At 41.6% G+C, this 16,787-nt stretch overlaps 1 protein-coding gene across 5 annotated transcripts in view; it reads left to right on the forward strand.

The window, feature by feature from the left end:
* Nucleotides 1-16,787, forward strand: part of Micu1 (mitochondrial calcium uptake 1) — a 146,570-nt gene that overhangs the window by 30,036 nt on the left and 99,747 nt on the right. For all 5 annotated transcript variants that reach the window (XM_026785536.1, XM_026785538.1, XM_013351229.2 and 2 more), the window contains exons 4-5: nt 2,861-3,023; nt 13,783-13,826. In XM_026785536.1, the coding sequence (XP_026641337.1) occupies nt 2,861-3,023; nt 13,783-13,826 (207 nt within the window). The remainder of the gene's footprint in view (nt 1-2,860; nt 3,024-13,782; nt 13,827-16,787) is intronic.

Consider the following 16,787-nt stretch of genomic DNA (forward strand, 5'->3'; position numbering starts at 1 on the left):
CAGAGGTTAACCCTGAAGACAACTGGGTCTAACGCCACAAACCGACAAGTAACCAGATGGCCAGCAGGACCCATTACGGTGACAGACAATGATCTACGCTGTCCCTAGGGAGGCGCTGTCCTCGGCCCAAAGCTCGGGGCTTGACTGAAAAATGCAAAGTCTAGGTAGTTTTCTGCTAAACTGGATTTTTAAAATACTGCTGAGTTTTCTATATATTCCAAAATATGAGAGGAACTAATTATTACAAAAATGTATTTGTACTGGGGCATGGTGGCATATATACAACCCTAGCATTCAGGAGGTGGGAGCAGGAGGACCATTGGGAAAAAAAGAGACAAAAATAAAATACACACAAAGAATCTAATCCATCTGTAGCACCCCACAGATACATTTTGTTCTGTAGGAAAATAATTTAAACAAAATCCAGACATCATAAGTGAATAGCTATAGCAGAAGTGAAGCCATGGATAAAGACTGTACGTGAGATCTGGCAAGACACTAAGACACTAAAAGGAAGTGGGAGTTGATATGGAACAATCTCCACGATATGATGCTAAGTTAGAAATACTAAATGCTATCAATGTGCACATACTAAATGCTATTAATATGTACATAGTAAATGCTACCAATGTGCACATACTAAATGTTATTAATATGTACATACTAAATGCTACCAATGTACACATACTAAATGCTATTAATATGTATATGCTAAATGCTACCAATGTGAGGATTTTACTGAATCTGTTACTTTGCTGAACCTATCGTTTCAGAATAAAACTTTATAGCCATACAGAGCCATTGGTTTATATTAACACTGCAGCGGCTGAGTGGGGATGTGGGCACTCATCTTAGCACTCAAGAGACAGAGGCAGGCAGATCTGTGAGTTCAAGACTGACCAGGGATACACACTGTGACACTGCCTCAAAGAAAAAAACAAACAAAAATATTATAGCAGAATGATAATATTCAGATTGTGTTCAAATGAATAGTGTTCTGTAACATAATTTAATAAGTTTAGCAAGAGTTCAGAAACCTGATTCTCAGGTTTAGAACTCCTGACTTTTATGACCTTATCTTTCTGCCTTGGATATGTTGGTTTAACCTTTTAGTTCACAAAAGCCTCTTGCCCTAAACATTCCAAAGCGCGCTGTCTGCTCTCTCCTTCTCTCTCTTCCCTGTCTTTAAAGAGGGTACAAGCAATACAAATGGCTACAGAAAGGTTATTTTCCTACTGCCAGCCAATAGGCATAGTCTAAGGTGTGATGCCTTTGGTCTAAGACCTGTAGCCAAGCCTCAAGGCTGTACGGAGGTTGAATAGTTCTTGCTGTGTTTGCCATGAGCTCAGTCTTTAATCTTCTGTGAAGCCTCAGATTTGAGACTTTTTAAGATTTATGTATGCATGCTCGCCTGAAGTGGATGTCTGTGCACCATGTTCATGCACCAACCTCAGAGGCCAGAAGAAGGCATTAGATCCCCTGGAACTAGAGTTATGGAGAGTGGAAGCCACCTCGTGGGAACTGGGAATTGACCTCAGTCGTCTGAAGAGTACCCAGTGCTCTTAACCTCAGCGCCATCTCTCCAGCTCCCTAAAATCTCAGATTTTAATGCAAGTTCTCCTTGAATTCCTGTCATGTTATAAATTGGCAGTTCATCCTCAGTGGCTAAAACTACATTTGGTGGTAGAACTAAGACCATGGCTAAACAGCTTCAGTGACCTCGAAGCGTCTGTTCAGATTAACAGATACAATAATTGCTGTGTTAATTGGGCACACTTAACATATAGATTACCTGCTTTATAGACACGGAACTAATGAGTTCTTAAGCTTTATTACATTGATACATCTTTATAAGATACTATTTATTAATGGCTACCTAGCATATAAAACTAAGGTATGGGATTTGGGATGTAACTCACTTGGTAGGGTACTTGCCTGGCTTTCCTGCAGCTGTGGGTCTGACCCCTAGAGCTTTGAAAAGTACTGACTGTGGCACCTAACACTGTAACGCCTGCATTCGGAGGCAAGAGGACCGGAGTTCAGTGTCTTTCTCACCAACAGAGCAAGTCTGAGTCCAGCTGACAGCCTTGAGACCCTGTCTTAAAATAATAACAATAAAATACAATCCAAGCGATAGAGACATTTTTCACCAAAACCCATGTAATTGATATAGTATTTTGTGTGCTCTGGACTCAGGCATGTGAGCTCATAGTAACATGACAAACTTACAGATAAATGTGGCCATGCTTGATTGTCGCTTTTACTCAGGCATCTGTGCACTGCCCTCTGTTACTTCCAGGTACGCAGCCTGTGAAGGCTGTGCCTAATAATCTATCTAAAGAGCTTCAGACCTGTGAAGAACTGAGCTTCCAGGAAAACGCAGTTTTATCTTTCCATGTTATCACTTCATGTATTTTGCCTTATCAGGGCTGCTAACCACCAAACCTACGACACTTCAAGTCTGTTTTCTCTTTGTATTCAAGAAATTCCTCAGAAAGTGAATCCCTTTTTTTTTAAAGTTAATATTTAAGAGCCCATAGGCTACTGTATGCAGCAATTCCATTATTAAGGCCTTTGGAATTCTTTTAGTGGCATTTTAAAATTTTGCTAGTTTTCAGTAACTAGGAAATTGTTTTTTAAAAAAAAGGAACTCTAAACAAATTCTGTGAACCTTGCTTCAACTAGGGTGTGAATGATATCTTGCAAGAAAGAAATTTTAAATTGAGCTTCATTATATTTATTTAAAAAAAAAAAAAGTCCAGCTACAGAGAAATGATCAGCTTCTCCCAAGAGTAAGATGAGAATCGGCGAACTTGAGCATAGCTTAACATAGCAACATTCTCTAACTTTCTCGTTTTAGGTGATGGAATATGAGAACAGGATCCGAGCCTACTCCACACCAGACAAAATCTTCCGATATTTTGCCACCTTGAAAGTAATCAACGAGCCTGGAGAAGCAGAAGTGTTTATGACGCCCCAGGACTTCGTGCGATCCATAACCCCAAATGAAAAGCAACCCGAACGTAAGGTGCTAGCGTGGGGGCAGGCTGGGGCTGCTTGTTTGTTACCGCCGCTTTGCTTCCTTCTCTGGGCGTCCTAACATTTATGGATCCACACAGCAATTCAAATCACCGTTTGACTGTTAGATGCTTGGAATTGTGCTCAGCTTCTACAGTCCAGTGTGGAAGTCTTGTTGAGGGGAACAAGCTGAGATAAACTCTGTGTGGAAAGAAACAGCATCAAGGTAAATAGTTAGGGATGCTTTTAGGAAATACTGTGAGGAAATGATTGAGTAGACTCCTCCCATCTCCCCCAAGACAAGCCTCAATACCGTTGTGATCCACAGTGTCATCAGCACTCAGAGGGGGTGGGGGGGGAGCGCCTAGTACACAGTGAGCCTGCTAGACGTGGTGCCAGCCCTGCGCGTTTCTGCCTGCTGTGCTCTACTTTCCGGCCCAGCAGTAGCCATGGGGCAGTAGCCTGATCTCGGTGTGGCTTACTGCTTGGGCAGGAGCAAAAGAGGTGGCCAGTGTAGACTTTATTCTCAAAATGCTTGCGCTGTACATTTTGACTTACTCAGCATCTTTCCATGCTCACTGGCTCCAGCATTTAAGGGACTAGAGCAGGAACTGCAGGAGGACGTGACAAAGCACGGAATTTTCTTACAAATGCTTTGGGAAAGTCACTGAAGGTCTGATGACTGTAGTCTTTTAACAGCTGCCGAACCCCAGAGAAGAGAGAGTCTGATTTCTTTTTTCCACGGTATAGTAAAAATACCCGATTTGAACAAGAAGTTACACAGCCATTCTGACAAACCAGAGAATTTAATCCATTAACAGGAACAAAAGAACTGGACAGTAACCATCCCTAGGTACGCCCAGGTAGGTCGCCTGCGGTGGACAGCATGCGGGCAATGCCTGTTCCCAAAAGAGCAGTTAAGACATTTCCTGATAACTGAAGCTTTGGTAGCTTGTTGCTAGGAGACCTCTCCTACACACTTTATATTGACGTGAAAGGACATGAGACAGCAAAGCCACACAAAGAAGTAAAAAACCCCAGGAAGATCTATAAACCAATATAGGCTGAACACTCCGAATCTATGATCTGTAAGCCAAAATGCTCCAAAATCTGAAATGTGTGGAATGTCAGTGTAGCATTACAACTGGCTAATTCCCTGCGTGTCTGCTTGTGGATTGCAGTCAGAACACCAGTACACAAAACATGTCGTCTAAAAATGTCAGTGGGCTGTGTGTATAGGATGCATATGAAACGAAAATGTGTTTGATGCCCAACTCATACCTCCTCCTCCACTCTGTTGAGTGGCCAGTTCTGCTGCGTGAACTGTGGCTTCCCGGATAGGCTAAGAAGAGCGCCCTGGCTGTCTAGCGTGGAGAGCAGCTGAGAGCATGCCTTCGTTTGGGGTTTCTTTTCCATCTGTTTCACCTCCATTCTTCCACACTGACCCCACATCTTTTAGGAAGCTTGAACAAGGCACCTGTGGAAGAATGCAGGTCACTTGTGTTGCAGAATTTCTCTCCTTCATTTTACCGGTTATATATCTGTGATGTTTAATGTGTTTCTTGGTCCTCTGTGTTTCATCTATGTAGAAAACACACAAAATTCTAGGAAAGGACACTATCCTAATAACTGTGAATGTTGACATCAGGATGTATTTTATTCTTCCTCAAATGTTCCTTTGTGTTTCGTAGACTTCGTATATATTCATTCAAGAAGTACTGAGTTGTTTTCTGCCCTCAAAGAATTTTATTTTATTTTATTTTATCTAAAAAAATTATTCTGCATGTGTGCTTTCAGGCCAGAAGAGGGCACCAGACCTCACTACAGATAGTGAGCCACCATGTGGTTGCTGGGAATTGAACTCAGAACCTCTGGAAGAACAGCCAGTGCTCTAACTGCTGAGCCATCTCTCCAGGCCAAATTTTATAAGATACACCAACCTTTTTATTAATTGCATTGCACTTTCAAAGTAGGTCCTTTTTAAATATATATTTAATGGAACTATACATATCAAAGGAGAACTTCAGGGAGTTAGTTCTCTCCTTCCACCGTGTGGGTCCTAGGTATCAAACTCTTGTGTCCAGGCTTAGTGACCAGTACTTTAACCACTGGGTGGTCCAGCCCAAGATTTAGATCCTTTCAAACTTGCTTCAGCACCTTGTTTTGTGTTGGTGGGGGGGCAGGGCAGAGACAGTAGAGCAGGCTGTACTCACAAGAAAGATGCTTGGAGAGATTGTCCCAGTTTTCTATGATAGCATAGCATTTATGCCTGCAAGGCGATAACTGTCCAGATAGCAATCTCATTTCTGTCAGTAGCTTTGAAGAATGGACTTTGCTTTCCGTGTGACAATGAGAATGAACCGATACTTTAAGATGGGCCGCTGAAGACCATTTCCTCACTTAGGGAGTATTATCCTTATTCCTTTGAAAACATTTATATTTTCCAGTTGTCTTCGTATAGTCTGGCATTTAACTTTGCAGCACATTGCTGTTTGTTTGTTTTTACGGTGGTGGGAATTGCATGCAGTGCAAGCACTTGCCTCTGTGCTGCATCCCTGCCTCCCTTTAATTACTAGAAAATACCCTATATATGCTGAATAGTGAGTGAGCGGGCCTTACACAAGCTCCCTTCTCATGTCCATGGGAAGCCAGAATAGCAAATAAGTGCTTTTCTTTGGAGAATCATGAGGGAAGTTTCTGATACATCAAAATAAAATCTAGCATTTTCATTTGCTCATTTGCAAGAATTCATTAGCAAGAATGTAGATACAGCAAAATAAAATATGCTGTTTCTGTGTGGGGTGGAACGAAGAAGTAAGAAGAAGTAAGGTGGTAGATTTCTAGAGTTTAACTTTTCGTCTTCAGTCGGTTGGTCTCCAGCCAGCCACTCCTAGTTCACCGTAGTTTTGTCATGGCTTCACACGTACTATATCCCAGGACACCCAGCAGACCTAAATCTCTGAGTTTCAGTGTTAGAACTTTTAAAATAATCACGAAGCACAGACTACTTCAAGCCTTCAAATTAGAGAATTCTGAATGAGCTGATGAGTTTCAGAGTGAGAAGGTGAATAAGAATACTTCTGTACTAAATATCAAAAATGTGTGTATAGAGAGTATCCGTAGTTAAATGTGCAGAATATTTAAAGGGAAGAAACATCCTGTGCTCCTTGAATACCTCAACAGCCTCTGTGAAGTTAATGTGTCCTCTCCATCCCTGGATAGAAGTACAATGACTCGGGGGCTGCTTCAGGCTGTGGGTGTGGAATGATTCTCACTGTTGAAGTAAAAACCATTTCTCTCCAGGTGTGGTGATGCACACCTTGAATCCCAGAACTCAGGAGGATCTCTGTGAGTTCAAAGTCAGCCAGGGCTACAAAGTGAGTTCTAGGACAGCTAGACCTACACAGAGAAACCCTATCCTGAAAAACCAAAATCCAAAACCAAACAGAAACATTTCTCATAGCCATTTGATGATGTAGGTAACCAGAAGCATGGGGTAGGGGTAAAGGTCCATGGAAACAAAGGACTTTGGGGCAGAGCACAGCGTACCCTGTAGCACAGAGGGTCTCTGTTACCTTTCTAGTGTATCAGCCTGGTTCACTTTCTATCCTGTGGTTTCCTCTACGCAGGAGAATAAAGGCGTGAATGGAGAAGCAGGTCTCAGTGTCTGTTCCAGGTATCCTGGAGTCCCCAGCCCTCGAGGATAGCCCTGCACCGTTTTAAGGATATTCTTGCCTGTAAAAAACACTTTTAGTCGGGAGGCAGAGGCAGGCGAATCTCTGTGAGTTCGAGACCAGCCTGGTCTACAGAGCTAGTTCCAGGACAGGCTCCAAAGCCGCAGAGAAACCCTGTCTCGAAAAACCAAAAAAATAAAAAATAAAAAATAAAAAAAAAAATAAAAAAATAAAAAAAAACACTTTTAGTGACACATAACTTTATACTTGATCCGGTATTTTAAATATATTTTGTAGTACTGTTTTCCTCCATATACTTATTGTTTTTGGTGTTTATTTATTTACTTGCAGGGTTCCACTCTGTCTGCTTTTATTTTCAATCCCCTGCCGTATTGTTTCCTCTAGAAGAGATCAACTGCAGCTGACTCCCTGATTCTTTATGCCCCATGAACAGAGAACAATTAAACATTTTCAAAAGTGGAGGAGGACCACAAGTCTATTTTATAGCAGTTGAGAATTTTGTGCAATTCAGATTTCAGTGTACATAAGAAGCTTTATGGGCGTAGCACACTCTTTCCTGTATTGCAGTTTGGGAGCTGGGCGAGCAGGCTGGCGTAGCTGTAACAGACCATGCGCCTCTGGGCTAGAAACCTGAAGACTGGAAATCTTACGTTCTTTCAAGACAGAAAGTGTGCTAGCCATCGGTATGGAACGTGTGTAGGAGTTAAACGTGGGCTTCCTGCCTGTGTGTATCTTCACAAGATTAGTGTGTCATGTCCAGAAATCTAAGCACTTTCTAAAGAGTGCTCACTTTTGGAGACACTTAGAGCCGTAATAGGCTGCTGTACAGGGAAGAGCCAATTTTTTTTTTATTTTTTATTTTTTATTTTAGTTTGCTGTAAGGACAGGGACTCACTCTGTAGCCTAGATTTGAGTTAGAGCAAAGTTTGTTTTTAAAGACCAAATAGTAAATATTTAAGACTTAGCAGGTCAAAAGGCAAAGTAGTAAGTTCTACTCTTATCTCTGGGGCTCTAAGGAAAAATAAAAATAAAAACAAAAGCACAGTGAGTTGGCTAGATATGGCCCAAATGCTGTCACTTGCCAAACTGCCCCTTCTGTGAACTTGTCAGGACTGAATGATGTAATGACGTGCAGTAAGAATTACTATTGTTGCGATTAGATTAACCTGCTGATATGAAGAACCTCAAAGCCTTTGGTGAGACTGATTTAAGTAGAAAAGTGGTAGACATTGAAGTCAGTTTGGAAGGTCTGTTATGGTTATAGACGTAACTGATGAGTTTGTAATTACTCAGAAATAGTACTGAGCTTAAAGGTTGACACCAATGAACACACCAAAGTGGATGGGGAAAAGCCCACATGGCCTCCACCCTCCATAAAGAACTCTGGGCAACTGAGGAATGCTGGGAGCAGGAGAGGTGGCCCTCCCCAGGGAAGAGGGCACCAACTGGTTGTCCAGTGACAGAAGGTCAGCCCTGAAAACAACAGATGAGTAACATTATACGGACCGAACAGATTATTTAGAAATATGTATATACACACATATATATTCAGGAATATGCATATGCATATTTATGTAGAATAACAATTAGTGAAAAAAATCAGCCATGAATTTGAAGGGGAATAAAGAGGGGTGTATGAGAAAGTTTGGAGGAAAGAAAGGAAGGGAGAAATGTGGTGTTAAATTATAATCTTAATTTTTTTAATTTTAAAAATATTGTTTAGATATCTGATAGCCTTTGTGGCCTAGATTTATTAAGCATCATCATTTTTTTCCTTTGTGTGTATTTATGTGTGTATGTGCACACGTGTGAGTATATTTGTGTGCACATATGTGCGTGTGTGCATATAGAGACTAAAAATCAACTTTGCTCCATCCACCTTGTGTTTTAACCTGGAGCCTGAAGAGTTAGACTAGCCATCTCTACCTCCCAGCTCCGCGACTATAAGCCTGTGCCACCACACCTTCCTTTAGCTTCATATTTCTCATGAACTTGGCATACCAATTCAAAAGTATCAGACCTATGCCCAAGGCTAACTAAATATGCATGAGATATGCTGAAATCTGAAACTCTGATTATAAAAAGATTAGCACTTAGGAAAGGCCAAGAAGTAAATGATTAAAGACTGTGAAGTCTCATAGAAGATAAACTAGATTATTATCCAAACTCTGACTAAAGGACAGACAAGCTGTAACATTTAAGATTATGCTAAAACCCCCAGCATTCCAGATGTTTATAAAAATTTGAAATATTGAAATTTTATATTCTACAATAAAGGTATTTTGTGTGAACCCAGAAAATGAACTTTGTCTCATTGTGGAAGACCTCGAAGTTTGTCCACATTCGAATTTATTAAATGGCTACTTGTGACAATACACTTTAATAGTCTGGCCTTTGAGTACACTGAGATGGGTAAGATTGCATGTCTCAGCAGAGGTGGCATGGTCACTGACCGGCTGCTTTGTGTTCTTATGAACTGGGGATCTTCATACTAGCATGGCTTGGCCTCTCAAAGTTAGTTGCCTAAGCAGGTGTCAGAAGAAAAGATTGAAACTGAAGAAGGCTTAATGCCTTGGAAGAGGACATAGACCATCATGTGGGTCCACTGTTTGTGTCTTCTTTAAGAGCTTATCATTAGATTAGGTTTAGAGTTACACACACACACACACACACACACACACACACACACACACACTCTTTTTCCTGACTGCTCTGTGGATTAAGTATTTCTACTGTTTCTTAAGCATTTTTTTGTGTGTGTCTTGACTATATTTCTTTGAGCATATTTAGTGATTGTCATGGGAACTGTACATGTTTCTCAGACTGTACTGTGAGAATTTAAATTTGTGCTTCAGGTGGAATACATAGCTTACTGCTATAAGACCACTTTATGCTGTGGTCTCATCTCTCTCCGTATAGAAAGCTCCACCTCAAACTGTTCACGTGAAGAATTTAAGACAAGATGGTGATGTCCCTCCGTCACAGGGATTTTTTTTTTCTTTTTTGGATTTTTCGAGACAGGGTTTCTCCATAGCTTTTGGTTCCTGTACTGGAACTAGCTCTTGTAGACCAGGCTGGCCTTGTTGAACTCACAGAGATCCGCCTGCCTCTGCCTCCTGAGTGCTGGGATTAAAGGCGTGCGCCACCACCGCCCGGCTCGTCACAGGGATATTGATTGACTGATGAACCAGCTCTGTGGCTCCCGTTTCCAAAGAATTAGCATGACTTTCAGAGCAGGTCTCCTGCACATGGACTTGTTCTTTTCCTTCATCTTGAACGCTTTATTTTTGTCATTATTCTTTTTGTTTATTTGGTTGTTGTTGTTTATTTTTTTGAGACAGGGTTTTGAGACAGTCCCTGGCTGTCCTGGAACTTGATCTATAGATTAGACTGGCCTCAAACCCAGAGATCCACCAGCCTCTGCCTCCTGAGTGCTGCGAATAAAGGTGTGTGCCAAGACTGCCCAGCATCGTCTTTATTTCTACTTACTTTTTTAAGATTTATTTTATTTTGGGGCTGGAGATATGTCTCAATGGTTAAGATTACTGACTGTTCTTCCAGAGGACCCTGGATTCAATTCCCAGCACCCACATGGCGGCTCACAACTGTCTGTAACTCTAGTTCCAGGGTACCTGGCACACATTCAAAATATCAGTTACATAAAATCAAAATAAATTTTTTTAAAAAGATTTGACTTATTTTATTTTATTTGCATTGGCGTTTTGTGTGCATGTATGTCTGTGTGTGGGGGTCGGTTCCCCTAGAACTGAAGTTACAGAGAGTTGTGAGCTACCATGTGGGTGCTGGGGATTGAACCTGGGACCTCTAGAAGATCAGTCATTGATCTTAACCACTGAACCATCTCTCCAGCCCCCTTGCCTTTTGTCTTTAAGGGCACTTTCGCTAAAAAGGGAATACAGAATTGGAGTCCTTTTATTTCAACACTTGAACCACTTGAATCAGCTGCCTCAAAGGTTTTTTGGTTTTTTGGGTTTTGGGGGGTTTTTTTTGCTATTTTTTTAGTAGTTGGATATTTTTCTTTTTTTTCTTTTTGTGTGTGTAGGGGGTGCTTCTGGATATCTTAACTCTATAACAAAGTTGCCAAGGCAGACAGTATGAGTCACGAGAGTTAAGGTCCGTTTCTAAGAGCTATGGATGATTTAGGGACAGATAGACTTGCCATCAAAAGACATTAAGTGATAGATCAAAGTATATGAAGATGAGGGCAAGGAAGTTGATCTTACACAAATTATTCAATACTTGCAGGTCTTAATTCCCTCATTTCTGAAACTGAAATAATAAGTAATTTATAGACCAGTAGAAAATTAATGTTCATCAGTAGATTATGAAGTTGATAGACAAATATGTCTGTATTACATAATTTAAAACGGGTTTTTTCTTCTGATTTCTATGGAAAATGATGCTATTTTAATTACAGTCCATGAAGTGTATTGCAGAAATGCATCCCACTTGTTCCTCTTTGTAAAGGAGACTGTTCGCAGTCTGCACATTGCACACTGCTCTCGTGACCTTTCTCCGGGTCACTGCCGCTCCAGTTAGTAAGGACAATCTTCTTTGTCTATGACTTAAGACAGATGCTTCTTCCTTCCTAAGAGAGGAAGCTCTTACTTCTTGGAAGCCTGTGGAGTATAGGGATTCCTTATCCTTGGCGCTGTGAAGTTCACAAGCAGAAAGACAGACACTGAAGGTAGACAGATTCAGATTCATCCTGCTGAGAATTGTAGCATGAATAATAAGACCCAGAGACATATAGAGGGGTTCAAGCTGAAGATCAGAGAAGCAGAGCAGGACACCACTAGAGAGACCTTTTCCCTCTACCAATGCTCAGACCAAAGGAGTGATCCTCAGACTGCCTAGACTGCAGGGTCTCCACCAAACCTCAGACTCCACATTCCAGTGAGTTCCTGCCTTTATATTCCCCTCTCTTCCCAGCCATATCTCCTGTCTCCACCTCCCTAGGGCTGGAATTAAAGGTGCGTGGCTCCCAAACACTGGGACTAAAGGATCTGTTTCTAGACGGTTCTTGTGTAGCTCAGGGTGGCCTTGAACTCACAGAGATCCAACTGTTTCTGTCTCCTGAGTCCTGGGATTAAAGGTGTGAGCCACCACTCCCTGGCCTCTAGTGTCTTAGCTTTGCACTCTGATCCTCAGGCAAGCTTTATTTATTAAAATCACTGCAAGCACTCTTTTTTTTTTTTTTTTTTGGTTTTTCGAGACAGTTTCTCTGTAGCTTTGGAGCCTGTCCTGGAACTCCCTTGGTAGACCAGGCTGGCCTCGAACTCACAGAGATCCGCCTGTCTCTGCCTCCCAAGTGCTGGGATTACAGGCGTGCGCCACCACCGCCCGGCTTAAAATCACTGCAAGCACTCTTTAAAAAGGTCTTTTAGTTATTGCAGTCCCATTCTGGGAAAGGGTTAACTTAAGATTTTTTGCACTGTTCCCTCCATGCTCGTGAAAAGGAAATGCTCCTGCGATGATGTTAACACCCTTGGGTTACATCTGTTTTTCTGTAGCCTCCACTCGTGTGTGTGTGTGTGTGTGTGTCTGTGTGTGTGTGTGTGTGTGTGGTCTCTTTTTATAGGAAATTGTAAAGGGGAATTAACAGTTTTAGTTGTCCATAACTCTGCCTTGCTCTCTCTGTTCTTTGTGTTTGTAAGTTTGTTTGATCTCTTGCTTGCTTTGCTTTTGAGAGTGTGTGTGTGTGTGTGTGTGTGTGTGTGTGTGTGTGTGTGTGTGTGTGTTGAGGGGAGGGGAGTTGTCTCATGTAGCCCAGGCTGGCTTTGAACCACATGGATAGCTGGGGAAGGGGCATGAGCTCTGGAAATGGAGCAGTACCCATTACAGATGTGCACATTGCTGGCTTCAGTGCTTTTATTACAGAAGTTTGTTCTGTCTTTTTGAATAATGCCATTTTGAATACAGTGATGGTTTAAATTCGAATTGTTTTCAAATTTTCCTATCTTTTCTGATTATCTGTTCATTTTGTTTGTTGTAGTCAATGGCCTTATTTGTTCAGGGCTTGGTTCTAGAAGCCACTTTCAGGAGAACGTGTAACCATTGCTAAGACTCCTTCTCAGAGGGAGCTGTAAGCAGTGTCTGACCCTCCTCCTAAGGTCCTGGTGACGAACCAAGGCACAAATCTGCTGTAATTCACTCTTGTTTATGAGTTTTCCAGGCTTCCTTAGAGCAGAAGTGAGGGCTTATTTACAGAGGTGTGAGTGCCCCTCCTCAGCAGGCCACACTGGAAAATGTTTCCCAGTAGAGATGAGGGCTTTCCCGCAGCCGCCTAGCTGGAGCTGCTTTCCAGTCTCCCCTGGCCTGTATACTCTAGCCCCTCTAGGAGGCCATGTGGAATTAAGGCCGAGTTGACCGTAACAGGTGGTAGGGAAGCTGGAGCCACAGGTGACCACCTCCTCCTACTGTACCCCATGGGGGGACAGACAGTCAGCAAGCCCAGCTGGGATGACTCTCTGCTGAGAGTGCAGCAGAACTCCCAAGATGGTAGTTGTTTGGCCTGGAGAACAGTCATTCACAAGTCATCAAATTCTTAGAAGCAGAGATGCAAAACAAAGCTTCCAGTGCTGGTACCATGTTCGTGAGCTAGTGTAAGGACTCGAGACTAGTGCGTACATTGGCACACGTACGTGTCACGCAAGCTCCTTGCTGTTCTGATGTGTAAGAACAGAGTTGGTATCTGTCTGCCAGCATTTGTGTGAAAATGGGTCAAAATAATCATTCCCATGTGGCTTTGGATGAATATTGTAGTAAGCCATCTAGTGTATTTAATTGAATAATTTAAAACAAAACCGAGCAGGTTAGTGTTGGCTCACACTGTTAATCCCAGCACTCGAGACACAGAGGCTGGTGGATCTCTGTGAGTTTGAGGCTAGCCTGGTCTACAGAGCGAGTTCCAGGACAGCCAGGGCTATACAGAGAAACCCTGTCTTAAAACAAACAAACAAAAAAACCAAAATGAGAGCTGTCGTATATTTCTGGTGAGTTATGATGATCAGAAACTAATTATTACTACTTTTCCTCTCTTTTTCAGACTTGGGCCTGGACCAGTATATAATAAAGCGCTTTGACGGAAAGGTAAGCAAACTGACACCCAGATGTCCTAATTTTTACTAAGAAGGTTTTCAAGTTCCTCTAGAATCATGTGTGACAGATCCTAGAATTCCTGTTTAGCGACTGACAGAAGCGTGTTCAGGCTCAGAGGCCTGCGTCTCTGGGAGATTCCACACAGGGAATCAAGCAGGTGTTCTCTGCGTTGGTTGGTCTGTTTCAATGTTTTTCCATGTAAGGTAACTCAGGGTTTGCCTGCTCTTATATTCAGACTGAATTCAGTGTTTGCTGACTTTGGAATATTGGCACCAAAGCCGTCATAAAGGTGAATGCGCTCCCAGTACGACATTCACACTTCATATGGACACCTGCCCGACTGGACCTTCTGACCGCTTATAGCAGTAATCCTAACTATAAAACCATAAAGATCTCTAAAGTGCTTCTGCAACAGTTATAAAGAATTCTCCCAATCTGCATGTTTACGTTGCTCTTTCAATTCTCTGTACCTGATGAAGAAATCACATTATACTACATTATCTTAGGTATTGAAAGGGAAACTTTCAATTTTAGTATCTCATAAAACTACCATCTAAACATAGTTTTTTCCTTTCAGGATAAATTCTTCAAAATGAGAAAAGAAAAGTTTACACAGGTTCAGAATGACAGCAATATTTAAAAATATTTTTAATTAGAATATAATTATATCATTTTCCGTCTCCCTTCCTTCCCTCTAACCCCTCCTATGTACCAGGCTTCTTTCTCTGTTATTGTTACATGTATGTATAAATGCATAGATATATAAATACAATCTGCTGAATCTTTTTAGAGTTGCTTGTATGTAGATGATTTTAGAGCTGACCACTTGGAACTGGATAACCAATTAAGGGGCTCACCCTTGTAGGACGGCTAAATCTTCCTCTCTAGTTCTTTGTCTAGAGGTAGAAGCCTATGAGATTTCTTCATGTTTATTGGTGTGGTCAATGTTCACGTCTTGTTTAGGCAGCCATGTCATTGAGGTACCATGGGTGTAACTTCCCCACCATTTCTAGAAGACACAACCTCACAGCAGACTTCCTGCTCTTCTGACTCTTAGCCGTCTCTATGCCCCCTTCTTCCGTAGCCTTGGCTGGAGTTGTGTTGGCTCCAGGGAACAGGTTCTGAAAGAGCAAATGTTCTAGAGAAATTCACTTTACTTTTTAAATAGGCAGTTCTCTGTCTCTGTGTGTCTGTCTATGTATGTGTATAGCTGTCTGTCTATGTCTGTGTCTATCTGTGTCTGTCTGTGTCTGTGTCTTAGCTTCTTTAAGGAAACAAAAAACAAAAGCGCAAAAAAAAAACTGGTAATTTAGCATTTAATAAAGTCCATGATTTGACTACTAACAAAGATTAGCTTATTTGATTACTTTCTTACTGAATTGTATGTTAAGGTTTATGTCAGGAAAAGCCAGGACAAATATAAAACAATATTTCCTTGGCACTTTTAATTTTTATATAAATTTTATAGACCCCTTTACATGCAAATCGGGAAAGAATGACCCATTTGATACTGGCAAATAGCCGGGTAGTTTTACTGTACTGTTTGATTACTGCACATCCCTGATAAGAAGTGAATGAGGTGTCCCTACTTCAACTGATCGTCAATTAAGCTGGATTTGATTAAGCAGACTTCACGTTTCAGTGGGAGTCTTTTTCTAGAGCCCTTTCTACTTTGTTAGTGATCACTAGCTCTTTAAGAATACTAGCTCTTTTTGGTTTTGTTTGGTTTGGTTGATTGGTTGGGTTTTTTTTGAGGCAAGGTTTCTCTGTATAACAGCCCTACCTGTCCTGGAACTCACTCTGTAGACCATACTGTCCTCAGACTCACAGACATCTGCCTGCCTCTGCCTCCCGAGTGCAAGAACGCTAGCTTTTGTCTTTGGAGAAAAGACACAGATGATACCGACCCCGCTTTTATCACCTATTGCCTTTCAAAGCTGTCTATAGAGTCTCAAGTATAGAACGTCTCTAGCTAATGTTGCTTGGAGAGCATGTTTTATAGACAAGTGATATTTTTAATACTCAGACTAAGATTGAAAGTTTTGAAAGCATCAAATCTTTGATGACTTCAGATTTTGTCTGATGATACATTTCAAAAACCAAAAACCCCAGCACTTGGGAGGCAGAGGCAGGTGGATCTCTGTGAGTTCGAGACCAGCCTGGTCTACAAGAGCTAGTTCCAGGACAGGCTCCAAAACCACAGAGAAACCCTGTCTCAAAAAACCAAAAAAAAAAAAAAAAAACCAAAAACCCTTTCGCAGTATTGGATATCTAACACAAGTGCACCAGCAGCTGATATGTGCTCTGCCCTTTCTAGTCATTTTGCAAATAGCTTGTTTCAGTCATTAAGGGTGCTTGACAGCAAGCTCATAGCTTGGAGTCTCTTCCCAGTATCCACTTGATGGAAAGAGAACTGAGTCCTGCAGGCTGTGTTCTGACCTCCACAAGCACACCACCCTACACATGGACATATGAACCACACACACATACACTACCCTACACATAGACATATGAACCATACATACACACACACACACATACACACACACACGAGCACACCACCCTACACATGGACATATGAACCACATACACACACACACACCACCCTACACATGGGCATATGAACCATGCATGCACACCACCCTACACATAGACATGTGAACCATGCATACACACACACACACACAAGCACACCACCCTACACATGGACATATGAACCACACACATACACAAAAGCACACCATCCTACACATGGACATATGAACCACGCACACCACCCTACACATGGACATATGGACCACACACACACACACAATAAATGTAAAAAATTCCTTTAAAAAATAAGTAATTAATAACTTATTGGTACTATTAGAAATATAATATAGCATATAGAAATATGTCATATTTAAGAGCACCCCTTTTATTTTTTTTGCTTTTTTTAATTTATTTATC

Source organism: Microtus ochrogaster, linkage group LG2, assembly GCF_000317375.1.
Source record: "Microtus ochrogaster isolate Prairie Vole_2 linkage group LG2, MicOch1.0, whole genome shotgun sequence".
Taxonomy (NCBI): domain Eukaryota; kingdom Metazoa; phylum Chordata; class Mammalia; order Rodentia; family Cricetidae; genus Microtus; species Microtus ochrogaster.